General features: G+C 45.1%; 1 protein-coding gene across 1 annotated transcript in view; it reads left to right on the forward strand.

Moving 5' to 3' along the window:
- Window positions 1-551: 551 nt before the first annotated feature.
- Window positions 552-21,190, forward strand: part of LOC115178423 (voltage-dependent calcium channel gamma-1 subunit) — a 22,129-nt gene continuing 1,490 nt past the window's right edge. Inside the window, exons 1-2 of the mRNA XM_029739604.1 lie at window positions 552-1,136; window positions 15,711-15,785. Of these exons, the coding sequence (XP_029595464.1) occupies window positions 902-1,136; window positions 15,711-15,785 (310 nt within the window). The 5' untranslated portion in view covers window positions 552-901. The remainder of the gene's footprint in view (window positions 1,137-15,710; window positions 15,786-21,190) is intronic.

Genomic DNA, 21,190 nt, shown 5'->3' on the forward strand with positions numbered 1-21,190 from the left:
CTTGAGGAGATGTCAAAGCCACTCTCAGGCCTGCAGCGAGACAGCTGCTGTTTACAAACACATGTAGTCCTTGTAAATAGTTTAGAGATACATAGAAACTCAGACCAAGCAGTTTGAGAATAGCAACAACACAAATCCTTTTAAAACAGCATCCACAAATTGCCATAGCATGGACATGAGGTGTCAGTACCCCAATGCAGTTGTAAATGAACTGGTAAAAATGGGCAGGTCCTAGACTTACTCTGTGTCACAGCACATATATAGTTCACTGAGATGTTTTGCCAAATAAAGTGTGTTGAATATATTACAGTAAGCACCGGTGGTTAAAAATGATTTACGTTACTAAGTCCCTTATGGCACTTTACACATTCCCACCCACTTTGATGTAACCCAATAAAGACAGCCTGACATCTTGTATCACTGCACACATTTATAGCAGCAGACCCCCACCCCCCCCCTCCATACATACCACACCATGGCAGTTGGTTTGGTCATCAAATTTCCTGATCAACCTTAACAGCTGTAGTCTGAGGCACACGGGCCCCCCTCAGTCGACACAGTCAGAGAAGGGAGAGGGCCGTGAAAACTAGGGCACAACAAAACTGACCCCTTTCCCTCAAACCAGAGGCACAGATCCAACAGAGAGAGAGAGAGAGAGAGAAAGAGAAAAAGAGAGAGAGAGTGAGAGGGTGTAGGCTGGGGAAGAGAGAGACATTTGTGGAAGGCTGTGTGGCTGTTAAGGAGCGAAGCCCGCGAAAATCCACCATCGACGTCCCCAGAAGCCCGACGTCCCCACAAGTTTGACGTCCCCACAAGTCTGATCCAAGTGAGGACCTCGGTGCTACGCATTTCTTCTTCATTGTACATCTTCGTGTCAGCGTTTCCACGTACAAACTGCACCATGCACAAGCGTACGAAGGTGAAGATGACGTTCTTTGTGATCCTGGTGGGTATGGCGTCCATGTTTACGGCGGTGGTGACGGACCATTGGGCCGTGCTGAGCCCGCGGGTGGAGCAGGTGAACGCGACGTGTGAGGCGGCCCACTTTGGCCTCTGGAGGCTGTGTAAGAAGGCCATCTACATCAGTGAGGCGGACTACAATGGAAAGGGTTGTGGCCCCATCAGCTTACCTGGAGGTAAGACAAGATAACACGGAGACGGCTTATAGGTTGGACCTGAAAATCTGCACTGTCTGTGTCTATCCTAACCCTGAACCTCTCTATCCAATGTCTGAGGCTACCTAATGTAAAACCGACCAACGTGGCACTTTAAAACATTGTCTGTGTCTATAACTATTGTTAAAAACGGATACACACTAACTGCTGATCAAGAAATATGTGCCATCACAGTATTAAAAACAGTATTTGGATTGTTGGAACAGGCCTGAGAGATTGGGTTTGGTGGAAGGGGGTCAGTTAACTCTAGCGGTTAGCCATGTCACCAAGCACCAGTCATCTTTGCAATGTGGTCAGCTAATGTTCCTCTTAACCACAAGCCTTCCTGGTGTGTAAAACTGCTTGTCAGACAATTATTTAATTGAGATATTGAGGCTTCAGAAGCCGGGAAACAAGAGGTAACTAACTACCCAACAGTGTGAGGATTAGCATATGCTACAATAAACAAGATAAACTAAGTCAAGCACTTTCAGGCTAATCTTGACCTTTAAAGTCCCAATTCAGCTACATCCCCACAGTAATTAAACGATGAGGTGTCTCTCTCCCCCAAGCGGAGGTGTTTGCCAGCTCCTCGGCAACTAAGAACTCTTGAAGCTGCAGTATCCCCTGAGTCCCAGCTCTAACAAGGCTAGCTCCAAGGCTTTAAAAAACACACTCTATAATGACTGCAGCTATCATTTACTCCAATCAAAACAGGACCCAGGGCAGAATTCAATCTGCACCACGGAAGATCTGTTTTGTAGCACGGTTGACATTTAAAAAAGGTAATTTCCAATTTTGCAAACATCTGCAGCATTTACTTTGAATGCGATCTCCGCGACTGTGGTAACATTGCCTTTAAATGGTGCATAGCCAAAAAGGGGCGATCGGATTGAATCCCGGCTTTATCCGACCATTGAACGACAACTAATGCTTTGATCCCACTACACTGACTTTGATGACTCACACTAAATGTTGAGTCAATATCACATTGAGTGAGAAATAAACTCCTAGACAGGAAGGGGAATAATTGAGTAGAGCTTGTAAAAGCAATACAACACATAGCTTTAGTAATGGTCTGACACAAAGCAGAATGATTTATGCTACGTTCAGCCCTGCGTTTCTTGAGGTATGTCTGACTGCTCCGCTATTTAAAAGCTTCAATCAGCAAAGGTCCCTTGCCCGAACACACACACACACACACACCCTTAAGACAATCTTGGCTAGATTCTCTGAAGCAAATGTGCCCGCTCCATAGTTAGCTCACCTGTGGGCCTCTGGGAATTTCATATGGTCGACTGGTGCAGGCACTTTAATGAACAGGTGGAAATGCCGGGTTGGGACTCATTTTGTAAACATTCTTGGCTGACCCCTCCTAGCTATTAAGAATTAAGGATTCCCAAACTAACAGCACAGTCAGATAGTGGTAGTACACTTACATTAAGTAAGGAACACTGTTGGGCAGGTTATTATTTATTATTAGATACATAGTGTTATGTACCATCAGACGTAGGCCTATCATGGATACATTTGGTGGTCAGTATCTCTCCACATAGAGCTGGCTTTTACAGTTGAAGTCAGAAGTTTACATACACTTAGGTTGGAGTCATTAAAACTCGTTTTTCAACCACTCCACAAATTTCTTGTTAACAAACTATAGTTTTGGCAAGTCGGTTAGGACATTTACTTTGTGCATGACACAAGTCATTTTTCCAACAATTGTTTACAGACAGAATATTTCACGTATAATTCACTGTATCACAATTCCAGTGAGTCAGAAGTTCACATACACTAAGTTGACTGTGCCTTTAAACAGCTTGGAAAATTCCAGAAAACGATGTCATGGCTTTAGAAGCCTCTGATAGGCTAATTGACGTCAATTGGAGGTGTACCTGTGGATGTATTTCAAGGCTTACCTTCAAACTCAGTGCCTATTTGCTTGACATCATGGGAGATGAATCTACTTTGGTGCGAAAAGTGCAAATCAATCCCAGAACAGCAGCAAAGGACCTTGTGAAGATGCTGGAGGAAACAGGTACAAAAGTATCTATATCCACAGTAAAACGAGTCCTATATCGACATAACCTGGAAGGCTGCTCAGCAAGGAAGAAGCCACTGCTCCAAAACAGCCATAAAAAAAGCCAGACTACGGTTTGCAATTGCACATGGGACAAAGATCGTAATTTTTGGAGAAATGTCCTCTGGTCTGATGAAACAAAAATAGAACTGTTTGGCCATAATGACCATTGTTATGTTTTGAGGAAAAAGGGGGAAGCTTGCTAGCCGAAGAACACCATCCCAACCGTGAAGCACGGGGGTGGCAGCATCATGTTGTGGGGGTGCTTTGCTGCAGGAGGGACTGGTGCACTTCACAAAATAGATGGCATCATGAGGCAGGAAAATTATGTGGATATATTGAAGCAACATACTTCGAAAGTTGTGGCAAAATAGCTTAAGGACAACAAACTCAAGGTATTGGAGTGGCCATCACAAAGCCCTGACCTCAACCCTATAGAACATTTGTGGGAAGAACTGAAAAAGTGTATACGAGCAAGGAAGCCTACAAACCTGACCCAGTTACACCAGCTCTGTCAGGAGGAATGGGCAAAGATTCACCAAACTTATTGTGGGAAGCTTGTGGAAGGCTCCCCGAAAGTTTGACCCAAGTTAAACAATTTTAAGGCAATGCTACCAAATACTAATTGAGTGTATGTAAACTTCTGACCCACTGGGAATGTGATGAAAGAAATAAAAGCTGAAATAAATCATTCTCTCTACTATTATTCTGACATTTCACATTCTTAAAATAAAGTGGTGATCCTAACTGACCTAAGACAGGGATTTTTACTAGGATTAAATGTCAGGAATTGTGAAAAACTGAGTTTAAATGTATTTGGCTAAGGTGTATGTAAACTTCCGACTTCAACTGTACATTTTTGAAAAATAACTCATTGGCGAAACTACAGACAACTGACACTCCTTAACTCTAATCACAAATGAAAAAGCCTAAACTTATTTCCAAATAGTCTTTATGGGGAAAAACTCAATGAATATCATGTTGCTAAAACTCCCTTGTTGCTAACAACAAAATGTACCTACATTGCTAATGCCACACATACAGCATTGCGTGTGAAGTAAATCAAATCAAAAATCTAATCAAATGTTATTGGTCACATACACATGGTTAGCAGATGTTAATGCGAGTGTAGCGAAATGCTTGAAGGTGTGCACTCCACAGAGAAGGACAGCCCACAGGCTTTGGTAGCGGGCCGTGTCAGTGATATTGTATTGTCCTCAAAGCGAGCAAAGAAGTTGTTTAATTTGTCTGCGACGGGGCTGGTTTCTTTTTGTAATCTGTGATTGACTGTAGACCCTGCCACATACGTCTTGTGTTTGAGCCGTTGAATTGCGACTCTACTTTGTCTCTATACTGGCGCTTTGCTGGTTTGATTGCCTTCAGGAAGAAATAGCTGCACTGTTTGTATTCGGTCATGTTTCTGGTCGCCTTGCCATGATTAAAAGCGATGGTTTGCGCTTTCAGTTTTGCGCGAATGCTGCCATTAATCCACGGTTTCTGGTTAGGGAAGGTTTTAATAGTCACAGCAGGTACGACATCTCTGATACACTTGCTAATAAACTTGCTCACCGAGTCAGCGTATACATCAATGTTGTTGTCTGAGACTATCCGGAATATATCCCAGTCCACGTGATCGAAGCAATCTTGAAGCGTGGAGTCCGATTGGTCAGACCAGCGTTGTATTGACCTGAGCATGGGCGTTTCCTCTTTTCGTTTCTGTCTATAGGCTGGCAGCAACAAAATGGATTCATGGTCAGATTTGCCGAAGGCAGGGCTTTGTATTCATTGCGGAAGTTCAAGTAACAATGATCCAGAATTCTGCCAGCTCGTGTCGCACATTCGATATGCTGATTGAATTTAGGGAGTATTGATCTTAGTTTAGCTTTGTTAAAATCCCCAGCTACAATAAATGCAGCCTCAGGATGTATGGTTTCCAGTTTACATAGAGTCCAGTGAAGTTCTTTCAGGGTCGACGAGGTATCTGCTTGGGGGGGGGGGGGGGGGGGGGGTTCATTTGGTATCGCTAGCTCTATTTGGGAATGAATAGCAATATTTATTATAGCCTCACACTTTAATGAGAGAAATACCAACCACTAGGACAGTTCATGCCCCTCTGTCACCTCTAGGATGATGGCGCTCTCTAAGTGACGCTCCATGAGTTTTGCCATCTGTTGGAATAAAAATATATATATATATAAAAAAAAAATATATATATATATATATATATATTTAGTAGTCTACAAAGATCAAGGGGAAATGGAGATCTCTGTATATATGTACATAGAGGTTGCTTTCCACTGTTATTCACCTTGTTTGCCTTCCTAAATAATCATAACAGATGGTTAGAAAATAAGAATTACTGTAAAACAGGATATTGACATGATTTATTACATATGAATACTGTACTGTCCAGAACAGCAAACATACAATCTAGGTTCGGGATGTGGCGAGATGTTCAGCCGAAGCCAATATAGCAACTGTTACAGAAACAAAGATATCGGTGGGATTTTCTGTTGTGTGCGCGGCACTATGCAGCCGGCCAATGGGGGATAAATATAGGCTGTGTAAATACCCAGCTGTCCTAGGGTAAGAGCCGTGAGGGAGTCAAGTGTGTGCACACCTTCAGAGCCCAACTGAGTGACAAGGCCACCTGCACAAGCCAGGCATAGCCCTTCAACCACTAACCCCCTTCCTGGCGCTGCCCTGCTACCCACCGTCCAAAATAATTTCCCGTCCCATGGGGGTGGGCTACAAGGGTCCTGGCTAGTCAAAGCCCGGGCATGTAGACAACCGGAACTTCAAGCACATACCAGTGCTGGGAGGGGCAACCCGGCTGTGGAAGTGCCAATGATGATTTGTTGCATGTTGGTCTTTCTGGTTTGATTTTCTGTATAGAACGATCTCAATGGTAGACTATCTAATGGTAGGTTATACACTGCTCAAAAAATAAAGGGAACACTAAAATAACACATCCTAGATCTGAATGAATGAAATAATCTTATTAAATACTTTTTTCTTTACATAGTTGAATGTGCTGACAACAAAATCACACAAAAATAATCAATGGAAATCCAATTTATCAACCCATGGAGGTCTGGATTTGGAGTCACACTCAAAATTAAAGTGGAAAACCACACTACAGGCTGATCCAACTTTGATGTAATGTCCTTAAAACAAGTCAAAATGAGGCTCAGTAGTGTGTGTGGCCTCCACGTGCCTGTATGACCTCCCTACAATGCCTGGGCATGCTCCTGATGAGGTGGTGGATGGTCTCCTGAGGGATCTCCTCCCAGACCTGGACTAAAGCATCCGCCAACTCCTGGACAGTCTGTGGTGCAACGTGGCGTTGGTGGATGGAGCGAGACATGATGTCCCAGATGTGCTCAATTGGATTCAGGTCTGGGGAACGGGCGGGCCAGTCCATAGCATCAATGCCTTCCTCTTGCAGGAACTGCTGACACACTCCAGCCACATGAGGTCTAACATTGTCTTACATTAGGAGGAACCCAAGGCCAACCGCACCAGCATATGGTCTCACAAGGGGTCTGAGGATCTCATCTCGGTACCTAATGGCAGTCAGGCTACCTCTGGCGAGCACATGGAGGGCTGTGCGGCCGCCCAAAGAAATGCCACCCCACACCATGACTGACCCACCGCCAAACCGGTCATGCTGGAGGATGTTGCAGGCAGCAGAAAGTTCTCCACGGCGTCTCCAGACTCTGTCACGTCTGTCACATGTGCTCAGTGTGAACCTGCTTTCATCAGTGAAGAGCACAGGGCGCCAGTGGCGAATTTGCCAATCTTGGTGTTCTCTGGCAAATGCTAAACATCCTGCACGGTGTTGGGCTGTAAGCACAACCACCACCTGTGGACGTCGGGCCCTCATACCACCCTCATGGAGTCTGTTTCTGACCGTTTGAGCAGACACATGCACATTTGTGGTCTGCTGGAGGTCATTTTGCAGGGCTCTGGCAGTGCTCCTCCTGTTCCTCCTTGCACAAAGGCGGAGGTAGCGGTCCTGCTGCTGGGTTGTTGCCCTCCTACGGCCTCCTCCACGTCTCCTGATGTACTGGCCTGTCTCCTGGTAGCGCCTCCATGCTCTGGACACTACGCTAACAGACACAGCAAACCTTCTTGCCACAGCTCGCATTGATGTGCCATCTTGGATGAGCTGCACTACCTGAGCCACTTGTGTGGGTTGTAGACTCTGTCTCATGCTACCACTAGAGTGAAAGCACCGGCAGCATTCAAAAGTGACCAAAACATCAGCCAGGAAGCATAGGAACTGAGAAGTGGTCTGTGGTCACCACCTGTAGAACCACTCCTTTATTGGGGGTGTCTTGCTAATTGCCTATAATTTCCACCTGTTGTCTATTCCATTTGCACAACAGCATGTGAAATGTATTGTCAATCAGTGTTGCTTCCTAAGTGGACAGTTTGATTTCACAGAAGTGTGATTGACTTGGAGTTACATTGTGTTAAGTGTTCCCTTTATTTTTTTGAGCAGTGTATTTCCCTATTTCAATTTTAGACATGAGCTTAAACGTTTGTATTTAACTTGTGTTTCGTATTCATCCTAGCTGGCACCATAAGCTAGAGTCTTCTGGGGGGATTTTTCAGGGTGGGTCATTTTCAGCTACAACACGACACGTTGTAGCTATAGTCTATGCAACAGGCAAAGAGAATGAAGACATGGGGCTCAAAGAAATGCCTAACATAGCCCCTTATGTTGATGAAATGGCAGACAAACTCACTGCGAAGCACCTCATTACGACACGATAGTGGAGGCTCATTTTGATCTCCTCACCTTTTTAAAGATGGATGAAGGATTGTTTAGTAGTGCATAGAATTTCTGTTTTGAGCAGGTCAGCTAATTGATACGCTATTGACTTGCCAGTTGAGTTCCATCGGGTGCTATTACTTATCGTCTCCTTGAGATATTGACGTCGGCGAAGCGACTCCTAGTTAGCGTGCGGTTTGGACTCCATTCGCACTGAAATGCATATACCCTGTTGATGTGGAGAGGCCTTGGGTGTCACTGGGATGTTACACAGTGGGACCCCCCTGGCATTACTAATCCACTCACTGATAGACAGAGCATTGTCTGGACATGTGCCGAGTCATAAGGTTCTGGGGTGGAATTAATACAACACAAAGAGAGCCATGGCATTTAGTAGTGTGGGACTATATTCATAGATGTTGTAGTAGGATGTCCCTTGGGGGTATCCGTACCTAGGTATGACATGCGAGGGTTAGTTTAGTAAACATGCTGGAGCTAGAACCTCGTCGCGCGCCCTTATTTTAGATCATACTACATGGAGTCAGAAGGGGTTTTAAAATTCACATAAACGTGAAGGACGTACCAAGTACATCATACATTCAGGCTGTTTCAAAGCAGGGAGGGCAGTGTTGGAGATAAAACAGCGCATATCATTATTTTGCTAGCTAACGAGCAAGGACTAAGTTACTGCTATGCGACATGTTGCAAGAGGAAGAAGCTGGCGGGATTTCAGGGTTTGCGACTCCAAGTTCAATGGGCTCTGGCGCAAACACAGACAGGCTAATGGCTAGTGCTGATGGATTTTGCATTAGTCCGCCGGAGAATTTTGATTGTAAGGACATTCAAAACTGGCCGAAATGGATCAGGCGCTTTGAAAGGATACAGGGTAGCATCAGGCTTAAACGTGAAAAATTAGGCATTTCAAGTTAATACACTGATCTACTCTATGGGCGATGAAGCCGAGCATATATTAAATGCTTCATCGTTGACTGAGGAAGAGAAACTTAACTACAGTGCCGTTAAAGACTGTTTTGAAACGCATTTCGTAGGGAGACACAACATTATATTTGAGAGAGCTAGGTTTAATATGCGCAAACAGGAGCAGGGTGAAACCGCCGACAGTTTTATCACAGCTGTTCACAAACTAGCAGAACATTGTCAGTTTGGCGCACTCAGGGAAGAGCTGATCCGAGATCGGGTTGTAGTGGGAATAAGAAATATCACTTTCTGAAAAGTTACAGTTGGATTCCCAGCTTACCTTGTCCAAAGCTGTAAACCAGGTTAAGCAGATAGCAGCTCCCTGCAGAGCGAAGACAGTGAGGAAATAAATGCATTTTCATACCGAGCTAAAAAAACTGAGGGGAACACAGAACAGAGACAGACGTGGAGAAAACAATCACAGACAGCACCAGTAGCTAGTTCAAGTGTTTGTCGCAAATGTGGGAAATCCCCTTTCCACAGATGGAAAGATTGCCCAGCAAAGGATGGGGAATGCAGGAAATGTCACAGGAGAGGACACTTTTCAGCTGTCTGTCGATTAAAGCAAATGCATGAGGTCTCAGAGGAGGTACAGCAGGACAGCATCTTTCTGGGAGAAGTAAAGGAAAACAATGCTGGCTGGCATTCAGACATTACACTCAATGGGGAGGTTGTGTCACTTAAACTAGACACTGGGGCAGCAGTGACAGCTATCCCAACTAGGCTGTATAGCTATAGCAGAGATGGCCCTTTGCTCTCTACAAACAAAACTGTACGGGCCCAGTAATAAGATATTACCAGTGGTAGGGCAGTTGGTGATTAGACTGGAGTGTAAAGACAAAAGTGCCCTCCAGCCTGTCTTCGTCATAGACTCTCTGGCCAGACCGGACGCTGGGGCTGTCGGCAATTGAAGCATTGCAACACAGAGAGAGTGAGCGAACTGGAGGACCGAGGTGAGGTTTTAAAAAAGAAATTCCCAAAAGTTTCTGGTCTAGGAAGGATAGAAGGTGACTACAAAATCCGCTTGAAAGAGGATGCTGTCCCCTATACCCTTACCACCCCTCGCCGTGTGCCTCTCTCTTTATTGGCCAGAGTAAAGGAAGAGTTGGGGAGGATGGAAGAAATTGGGGCGGTGTCTAAAATAGAGAATCCCACTGAATGGTGTGCAGGGATGGTAGTGGTCCCAAAAGCCAATGGGGACATAATGAGGCACTCTGCAGAGAGAGACACATCTTACCATCAGTGGAGCAGTCACTGGCTCAGTTGGATGGCTCACAAGTCTTCACAAAGCTGGATGCCCGCTCAGGTTTCTGGCAGATACCGCTGTCATCAGAGAGTAGGGCGCTCACAACGTTTATAACACCGTTTGGCCGTTACTGTTTTAATGTTTTGCCATTTGGAATCGCTTCCGATCCTGAGCATTTCCAAAGACGCATGTCCCAGCTGTTGGATGGGCTGAGTGGCGTCATAGTCCACGCGGACGATGTGCTCGTGTGCGGAAGGGACAGAGCAGAACATGATGTAAGGCTCACAGCAGTTCTGACCCGACTCCAGGAGGCTGGCCTGACACAATGAAAAATGCACTTTTGCACAGTCAGAGGTCTTGTTCTTGGGACACTAAATCAGTGCAGCTGGAATAGAGCCGGACCCGGAGAAGATCAGCGCCATGAAAGATATGTCCATCCCCCAGAACGTGGCTGAAGTCAGGACCTTCTTAGGCATGGCCACATATGTGGGTAAGTTCCTCCCACAGTTCTCAGATACAACCAAACCTCTGAGAGACTTACTAGCCAAAGAGAATGACTGGTCATGGGGTCACGTGCAACAGGTGGCGTTTGACAAAATCAAAGGAGACCTGGCCTCACAGAGAGTGCTGGCCCAGTACCGTCCCCACGCTAAGACAAAGGTATCAGCAGATGCATCATCCTTAGGGCTAGGTGCAGTCCTCACACAGATGCAGGACAACATGGAGTGACGTCCAATAGCATACATTCTCCATACAAGTGGAGAAGGAGGCGTTGGTTATCACACGGGCATGTGAAAGGCTCAGCCAACACCTTATTGGCCTGCAGTTTACAGCAGCGACTAACCACAAACCACTGTTGGCTCAGTTAGGGACAAAAGCACTGGACGACTTGCCTCCCAGAGTTCTACGCTTCCGCCTCAGATTACTTGAGGTTCACCTACAAGATGGTGTATGTGCCAGGGAAGGCACTGATCACAGCAGATGCACTCTCCAGGGCTCCAATTAAACATCCATTATGAGAGGAGGAGCAATGTCTAGAGGGGGAGGTACAGGTGTCCATTAATGCAGAAAGGGACAGCCTACCTGCATCTCAGACCAAACTGCAGCAGATTGCAGAGGAGCAACAACGAGACCACATCTGCTGACCGATAGTGCAGCAGTGCAAAAAGGGATGGCCCAGGCAGGAGGAACTGCCTCAGCTGCTGAAGCCCTATTGGGTGCACCAAAGTGACTTCCACTTTACTGGAGACCTTCTCATGATAGGACAACGGATAGTTATCCCAGAGACTCTACAACCAGAAATGCTAGACAGAGTGCATGATGGACACATGGGGATAACCAAATGCAGACTGAGGGCTCAACAGTCGGTGTGGTGGCTTGGTCTGAGTACTCAGATTGCCAAGCTTGTGGCCCATTGTGAGGTCTGTACAAAATGTCAACCTTGTCATCCGGAGCCAATGATGGTAACGGTGCTGCCAAAATGACCAGGGCAAAAGGTAGGGGCAGAAATGTTCTATTGGAAAAATTACACTTATCTGCTAGTGGTAGATTATTATTCAAGATACATTCAAATAGCAAAGACACCCATAAACACATCAGCTGGTGTTATCAATGGATTTAAGTCAATTTTTTCCAGGCAAGGGGTCACTGAGGTCCTGGTTACAGATAACGCTCCCCAGTTCTCTGCAAGCTCCTTTTCTGCTTTTGCCGCAGAATATGACTTCACACATGTGACCAGTAGCCCCTACCACGCACACAGTAATGGTGAGGCAGAGAGAGCTGTGTTAACAGTCAAGGGACTGCTGAAAAAGAACAAGGATCCATACAGGGCTCTGTTAGCTTACAGAGTTACACCACTGCATCATGGGCCGTCGCCTGCCGAGCTCCTGATGGGCAGGAGGCTGCGTTCCCCATTGCCTGTCTCGCCGGCTCAGCTTAAACCCCGATGGCCTTCGCTGAGAGGGACAAACGGCTGAAACAAACGCAAACTGGAGACTTTAATCGGAGACACCGTGCTACGGAGAGGCCAGAGCTGACAGAAGGTCAACGTGTGTGGATTACAAACTCAGACACCAGTAATAGTGCTGAGGAAAGAGGATGCCCCACGCTCCTATGTGGTGGACACAGGCTCAGAAGAGGTACGAAGGAACAAAACACACCTCAGAGCTCTTCCAGATCTACCAGCCACACAGACTGAGGCCACAGAAAATGCACAAAAAGAGGGTGAAGGAGAGAGAGCGCTCACAGAGCCACAAGCGCACCCGAAAAGGGATGTGAAGCGCTGAAAGACTTTGTTACGTGAAGAGAAAACATACTGTTGGGGACCTTAGCCAGCAAAATGAGACTGTAACCAAGTTAATGTTCATGCTGTGTGATTTAATGCTTTCATACTGTTTCAGGATGTGAAGTAGCATGTTAGATAATAATACTGGTTCCCAAATTGCATTTCAGATATGCATATTGAGTTCTTGTTCATGGGAGAAGGGAAGATGTAGTAGGATGTCCCTTGGGGGTATCCGTACCTAGGTATGACATGCGAGGGTTAGGTTAGTAAACGTGCTGGAGCTAGAACCTCGTTGTCGTGCGTCCTTATTTTAGATCATACTACAGATGTGGATAGACATGGGGGACCCTTACAAGTCCTTATAGAGACCTGGGTTTGAATTCCAAGCACATATACTGTAAGCCAGTTCCTGGAAGGCCTGAGTCGCTTTCTTCTACCCATCATTAGAGAGACCTTTTGAGTGTCTTCCAATGCCATTAGAGAGCACAGCGGCACAGACCATGTGTGTGTGCGAGGGAGCGCGCATGTGTGCTTGCCTACCTGCGTTCATCGTGTGTGTGCGTATTTGTGCCAACCTGACTGACTGCCTTCATATTGTGTGTGCGCGCGTGTGTCTCTCTAAAAGGTGAGGATCGGAGTGTGTAATGAGGACATCAAAAGCTAATGAGGCGAGCGCCGCCGCCGCATAATTGGCATAATCCCTGGATTTAGTGTTTCAATTAACAAACACAGAAGGACAACGACACAGCCCCAATGCCTGTTCAAGTGTCTCGTAATGCAGCGTGGGCTCTCTCTCTCTCCTCTCAGCGCAATGAAAGGGCACTTAGTCTTCAGCATGATGACAAGAATCACTTCTGGTCCATTACAGTTATTAATACGGGAGTTTGTGGTGCGGAGAGATACTACCGAAGCTTTTGTTTGAGGGTTGAACGACTTAAAATGGCTGGGTTGAGCTGAGGTGACTCAGCAATTGACCTTTTAAGGACCGAATGTACTCTGACTCTTCTATAAACTAGCTCTCTCTCTCTAAACCAAAACATTGAATTCTGTGGCTAGCCACCTCATTCCCCTTCCCGCCTTACATAATAAAAAGAGCAGACAAGCCAGTTGCTAAGTAACCACCTCTGGGTTTTCCCTTGATGGCCAGTCTCTGTCCTCATTCACAAAAAAACATCCTCTATTTGTGAGAGTCAAAACATTAACACATTTAGATCCTTTTTCATGGTCCTTTACCTTACCAAAACCAATCCTTGTCAGGTTGTAGAATAGTCGTATAAGGATGTTTTGTGAACATCTTTTAAGTAACCAGAACAACATCTTTATCTGGTGGAAATCTGGTGATTTGACTAGATAACAACCAAAATGTGGCATATTTAACTTTCGGTTTTCACCCTGTCCTGAAAAATACATCTTTACCTGGTTGTAACGGAGACCAGTTGGTTGTAATTATATGATGTCTTCTCAACCAGAAAACCAGTTAAAATGAAGTCATTAATCATGTGCCAAATTTGCTCTGCTGGATTCTACTCATTAAAGAGTGCTTTGCTGGTGCCATGTACGGGCGCCAAATCCAGCTAATTGAACCAGCACATACTTTGTGTATCTTTCTTTATTAGCCTTCTCTCAGTAATACATCCAAACTGGCAACCCCACCCACCAGTAACTGTATCTTCCTAGTCCTGGGAGAAGGGGAATTATCTCCAGCCCATGTGTGGATATGAAGAACGCTGGAGCCGATGTGATAACATGCTTAACTCACATAATTCTACATGACAGCCTGTCACTTACTCCTGCGTGGTCCCTGCAGTTGGCCCAGAACATTAGATGCCACGTATCTGATGCAGAGCAGGCCTCTCCGGTGACGGAACGGAGTTGAACGACTCTGAAGTTCCCCCTAACGTCTGAGAGACACAGCCGTCTGCCGCCGCTGTTTACAAATATAGTTTCCCTGGCGAATGGATGTTTTGAACTTGTGGTTTAGCGTCAAAGCGTAGGGCGATACTCCTAGCCCTCTGCAATCCAGTTTTTACTCGCGCTTAGCACGGATCCCCAGGGGGTTAGCACATTGGGCCTAGCAAAGTGAATGGGATGCCCCTGTAGGCTGCGCGTGAGTTTCAAGTTAGTGGAGGCTAAAAATAAAGAATTACATGCATCTATCTATTTGCAGACTAATGTAAGATAGCCTTCTATTCCTAACACGATAAGTAGATTGGATAGTCATAAACTTGGCTAATAATATAACTAACTCACTGTTCGCGAAAAAATACCGTTCTGCTTTTCTTTTCCATTATTTGCACACGTCCAGAGCTCGGCCCCAGCTAGATGGACATTTTTATGAGGATCCGAATTTTTTTTTGTCCATTTATAAACAATGATTGCCCATACAGCAACAGGGACCCAATGAATATGACAGTGAATGTGCGCACTACTGTTCGCTCAATAGCCCATTGTGAGTTGAGAATTCTGATAGCCTAACTTCACCGACAGCCGTAAAATCAATCAGCTATTTGATATGGTGCGCCGCCTGCCCAAATTACGACCTTCCCAACTGTAGGTTATGCCCTGGCATTGTGGTTTAAAACAATCTAGAGCTATTTTTTAAAAGAAGCGAATCATCCTCTGTGGCTCATTCATGCTCTCTGGTGTAGTGATTTGAAGGAATGTATTTATTTTTGTATACACAGGAGTAATTATATCATTTTTGGCAAATTTAATTAAAAGTACTTCCTATTGGATGCGCCACATAACCTATGCTAACACAAAATCAGACACTGTCAATCAACATGGTACAGATAGATAAGGTTTTTATGAAAACTCAGCGCAAACCATGCGCCTAAATGTTGATCCGTGTGGATTAACAACTGTTACATCGCAACTACAGAATGCTTATTCTATTAAAAGTAGTTTAAAGGTAGTCCAGTTAAAAAGCATCAACATCCTTTTATCAGTTTTTTATGAAGTTAGCGTCTTTACATTTGTGGATGACTCGTGAAACAGTTTTTGGTAAACACCTTGGTCTATTATGCTACTTTATTTCCGAAGTGTTGTGCATCTATTATGAAATAAATATAGCTATTTTCACGATTATTTAGTATCTTCTGTGATGTTCAGTGTATTGATGAGAAACTGCACATTGTCTGAAGTGCTACGACCTGAACCTCCAGCTGACTGTGTTTTCATGTCTCCCACAGCTGAGAACTGCACTTACTTCAAACACTTCACTCCAGGGGACGAGTCTGAGATTTTTGAAGTCAAAACCCAGAAAGGTAAGGTTTCTTTTGTGCCTCGTCCATACACAAGTCAATAATTGCCTAACAAACACACCATGATTCTGTTTTGTAACTTTCATGTACACTGAGTGTACAAAGCATTAGGAACACCTTCCTACTATTGTGTGTTTGTTAGGAATACCTTCCTACTTTCGCCCTCAGAACAGCTTCAATTCGTCGGGACATTGACTCTACAAGGTATCGAAAGCGTTCCACAGTGATACTGGCCCATGTTGACTCCAATGCTTCCTTACCACCGTTGTGTTAAGTTGGCTGATGTCCTTTGGGTGATGGACCATTCTTGATACACATCAGAAACTGTTGAGTGTGAAAAACCCAGCAGCATTGCAGTTCTTGACACACTCAAAACAGTGTGCCTGGCACCTACAATTTATGTTTCTCTTGTCTCATGGCTTAAAAATCCTTCTTTAACCTGTCTCCTCCCCTTCATTAACACTGATTGAAGCGATAAGGGATCATAGCATAAAGTGAATGCACCAGTTTGTAAGTCGCTCTGGATAAGAGCGTCTGCTAAATGACGTAAATGTAAAAATAGCTTTCACCTGGATTCCCCTGTTCAGCCTATGTCATGGAAAGAGCAGATGTTCCTAACATTTTGTACACTTGGTTTATACACTATATACACAAAAGTATGTGGACACGCCTTCAAATTAGTGGATTTGACTATTTCAACCACACCTGTTGCAGACAGGTGTATAAAATCAAGCACACAGCCATGCAATCTCCATAGACAAACTTTGGCAGTAGAATGGCCTTACTGAAGATCTCAGTGACCTTCAACGTGGCACCGTCATAGGATGCCACCTTTACAACAAGTCAGTTCGTAAAAATTCTGCCCTGCTAGAGCTGCCCCGGTCAACTGTAAGTGCTGTTATTGTGAAGTGGAAACGTCTAGGAGCAACAATGGCTCAGCCTCAAAGTGGTAGGCCACGCAAGCTCACAGAAAGGGGCCCGCCGACTGCTGAAGCGAGTGGCTCATAAAAATCATCTCTCCTCGGTTGCAAACTGCCTCTGGAAGAAACATTAACACAAGAACTGTTAGTCGGGAGCTTCATGAAATTCATATTGCAATGTACAGCCTTACCCCATTTCATGGGTGCACACTTCATAGGTATCAGCCTAGTGAGTAACAACCACAGATTACAATTCCAAAGATTTTACACAAATATTAGCATCATAGCTCTTATTGCTGGACTTTGACTGTGAGAAATCACCTCCCCAGTCAATCTATTGTGCGTATTGAACATTCATAATGGACTGTAAAGTCCTGCAATAATAGCTAAGACGCTAATATGTGTGTAAACTCTATGGAATTGTAATCTATGGGTGTCACTGAGTAAGCTGATACCTATAGAGTGTGCACCCATGATATGGGGTAAGACTGTACATTCCAATATTAATATTTAAGACACCCAAATGGTTGACTGTTGAGGTAATTTGTCAAAGTACTGCAATAAAAGCTATGCCACTAACATTTCAAATAAAATGTAATTGTATTCGTCACATGCAAATAGTCTGGGTAGCCATTTGATTAGCTGTTCAGGAGTCTTATGGCTTGGGGGTAGAAGCTGTTAAGAAGCCTTTTGGACCTAGACTTGGCACTCCGGTACCGCTTGCCGTGCAGTAACAGAGAGAACAGTCTACTACTTTAGGGCCTTCCTCTGACACTGTCTGGTATAGAGGTTCTGGATGGCAGGAAGCTTGGCCCCAGTGATTTACTGGGCCGTACCAACTACCCTCTGCAGTGCCTTGTGGTCGGAGGCCGAGCAGTTGCCATATCAGGCAGTGATGCAACCAGTCAGGATGCTCTCGATGGTGCAGTTGTAGAACTTTTTGAGGATCTGAGGACTCATGCCAAATCTTTTCAGTCTCCTGAAGGGGAATAGGTTTTGTCGTGCCCTCATCACGACTGTCTTGGTGTGTTTGGACCATGATAGTATGTTGGTGATGTGGACACCAAGGATCTTGAAGCTCTCAACCTGCTCCACTACAGCCCTGTCGATGAGAATGGGGGCGTGTTCGGTCCTCCTTTTCCTGTAGTCCACAATCATCTCCTTTTTCTTGATCATGTTGAGGGAGAGGTTGTGGTCCTGGCACCACACGGCCAGGACTCTGAACCCCTCCCAATAGGCTGTCTCATCGTTGTCGGTGATCAGGCCTACCACTGTTGTGTCATCGGCAAACTTAATGATGTCGTGCCTGGCCATGCAGTCATGAGTGAGCAGGGAGTAGAGGAGGGGACTGAGCACGCACCCAAGGGGCCCCCGTATTGAGGATCAGCGTGCGGATGTGTTGTTGCCTACCCTTACCACCTGGGGGCGACCTGTCAGGAAGTCCAGGATCCAGTTGCAGAGGGAGGTGTTTAGTGTCAGGGTCCTTAGCTTAGTGATGAGCTGAGGGCACTATGGTGTGGAACGCTGAGCTGTAGTCAATGAATAGCATTCTCACATAGGTGTTCCTTTTGTCCAGGTGGGAAAGGGCAGTGTTGAGTGCAATAGAGATTGCATCATCTGTGGATCTGTTGGGGCGGTACGCAAATTGAAGTGGTTCTAGGGTTTCTGTGATAATGGTGTTGATGTGAGCCATGACCAGCCTTTCAAAGCACTTCATGGCTACAGACCTGAGTGCTACGGGTCGGTAGTCATACAGGTAGGTTACCTTAGTGTTCTTGGCCACAGGGACTATGGTGGTCTGCTTGAAACATGTTGGTTGGTATTACAGACTCATGCTCGGAGTACACGTCTTGGTAATCCATCTGGCCCTGCGACCTTGTGAATGTTGACCTGTTTAAAGGTCTTACTCACATCGGCTACGGAGAGCGTGATCACACAGTCGTCCGGAACAGCTGATGCTATCATGCATGTTTCAGGCTTGTAGGCTTGTGTCACTGGGCAGCTCTCCGCTGTGCTTCCCTTTGTAGTCTGCAATAGTTTACAAGTCCTGCCACATCCGACGAGCGTGGGAGCCGGTGTAGTACGATTCAATCTTAGTCCTGTATTGACGCTTTGCCTGTTTGATGGTTCGTCGGAGGGCATAGCGGGATTTCTTATAAGCTTCCGGGTTAGAGTTCTGCTCCTTTAAAGCGGCTGCTCTACTCTTTATCTCAGTGTAGATGTTGCCTGTAATCCATGGCTTCTGGTTGGGGTATGTACATACAGTCGCTGTGGGGAAGACGTCATCGATGCACTTATTGATGAAGCCAGTGACTGTTGTGGTGTACTCCTCAATGTCATCAGAAGAATCCCGGAACATGTTCCAGTCTGTGCTAGCAAAACAGTCCTGTAGCTTAGCATCTGCTTCCTCTGATCACTTTTTTATTGACCGAGTCACTGGTGCTTCCTGCTGTAGTTTTTGCTTGTAAGCAGGAATCAGGAGGATAGAATTATGGTCAGATTTGCCAAATGGAGGGTGAGGGAGAGCTTTGTACGCGTCTCTGAGTGTGGAGTAAATGTGGTCTAGAGTTTTGTTCCCTCGTTGCACATTTAACATGCTGGTAGAAATGAGGTAAAAACGGATTTAAGTTTCCCTGCATTAAAGTCAACGGCCACTAGGAGCGCCGCCTCTGGATGAGCGCGTTCCTGTTTGCTTACGGCCATATACAGCTCATTGAGTGCGGTCTTAGTGCCAGCATCGGTTTGTGGTGGTAAATAGACAGCTACGAAGAATATAGATAAACTCTCTTGGTAAATAGTGTGGTCCAAAGCTTATCATGTCATTATGAGTTTGTGTAAACTCATAATATATTCACACACACACACCTCATGAAATTGCTAATGGCTAGCCCCAGAAATAGAAATAGCCCTTACTTGAAGTGTAGCACTGACCCATTCCAAATGGCCATTGGTATTCTTCACTCCTCAATAAACCAATGGTTACCATTTATATGGAACATGGCCATAGAGCTACGATCCAGCACTGTCAGCACGACTAGCCACAGGCAGATTCAGCCAAGCAGCGTAAACAGAGCTAAACTGAAAATGCCACTGGGATAATAATCACTAAAGCACTAACAGAGCGCAAAAGAGATCTTTCAGCTCATACCTGAGACATTAAACCACTGATCCAGCCTACACTGAAACCACTCACCCCTATCTTTGGGGTTGCAAGGGGAAGAGAGCTATCACTCCATGCAGGATATAGCATGATTCCAGAACTACTCAAGGGGTGAGAGCTAGAATTGACCCATCCTCCCCCAGAATGAGATGAAGGGGAGCCCCCGAGGAGTGGCTCTCCCCTGGGCACCGATTCTAGGAGCGCAGGCGGAAGATCAAAGCCTAGCTCCTCCATCCACATTACAACACCAACATAACTGGAATGGCTGGTTAAGCAGCTTGGAATAGCTTGGAACAACGTACAGCTTAGTTCTCTCCTTTGGTTGAATAAAGATGGCTGCCTTACTGCAAAAGGAACTTTTTCACTTGGTAACATGTCTCTCATTTCACACAACAATTTTTACTTAAAGCGCAATGTCATTTCAAATGTAACCTAGTTATTTCATTCCGTTAGTTTGATTTAGGTAGCTTGTTAGTTTGACTGATGGCAGATTCCACCAACCAAGTGAAATTCAGTCTTCCTTATCATGCTTCACACTCCTGTTCATTTAAAAAAATAAAAAATGTGTCCATTCTGTGACTGTACACAACGTCATGTACTGTACAATGTGACAAACTAAATTGGTGTGCACGCGTAACAATTCAGTTAGGTCCCTTCAACTATTTTCTCAGGCAGAAATGAAAGACGAATTAAAAAAAACACAAGTATTTGCACATCCAGTTACGCCAGCGCTGCACTGTAGTGAAAAATAATTTATATCATTCATCTGGAGACATAAGGATTCATGCTGCTCTGGAATAAAACTATCTTTCTTGGTAAGCCTCCTATCGGCTTATGGCTGATTTATATACACATACAAAGAAATGAACCCCCACAACCCACCATAATGACTCGCTTACCTTTTCGTGTGTTGTAACGTTAAAAAAATACTATGAGTATTGAAAAGCTAAAGTTAATTTAAGCAGATCCAGTTTAGAGAGGTATTTTAGTGTTATAGGAGGAAAGTAGCACTCTACAAGTTTACAGTATGTACAATTGCTTAAGATAGAAGTTGCGCTTAACCAGAGATCTAGGATCAGATTACCTTTCCCTCAATCCTAGTTGGATGGAAAATGTATGACCCTGTATCAGTGGTAAGGGGCAACTTTAACCTCTTCCTGTGTTGTGTATTTACATACTTTCTAACTCGGTTGGTAGAGCATGGCACATGTAACGCCAAGGCAGTGGGCTTTATTCCCAGGACCACCCATATGCATGCATGACCAAGTCGCTTTGGATAAAAGCGTCTGCTAAATGGCATACTATATTTTCATAGGTCAGGGGTCATC

This window comes from Salmo trutta, chromosome 38 (genome assembly GCF_901001165.1).
Source record: "Salmo trutta chromosome 38, fSalTru1.1, whole genome shotgun sequence".
Taxonomy (NCBI): domain Eukaryota; kingdom Metazoa; phylum Chordata; class Actinopteri; order Salmoniformes; family Salmonidae; genus Salmo; species Salmo trutta.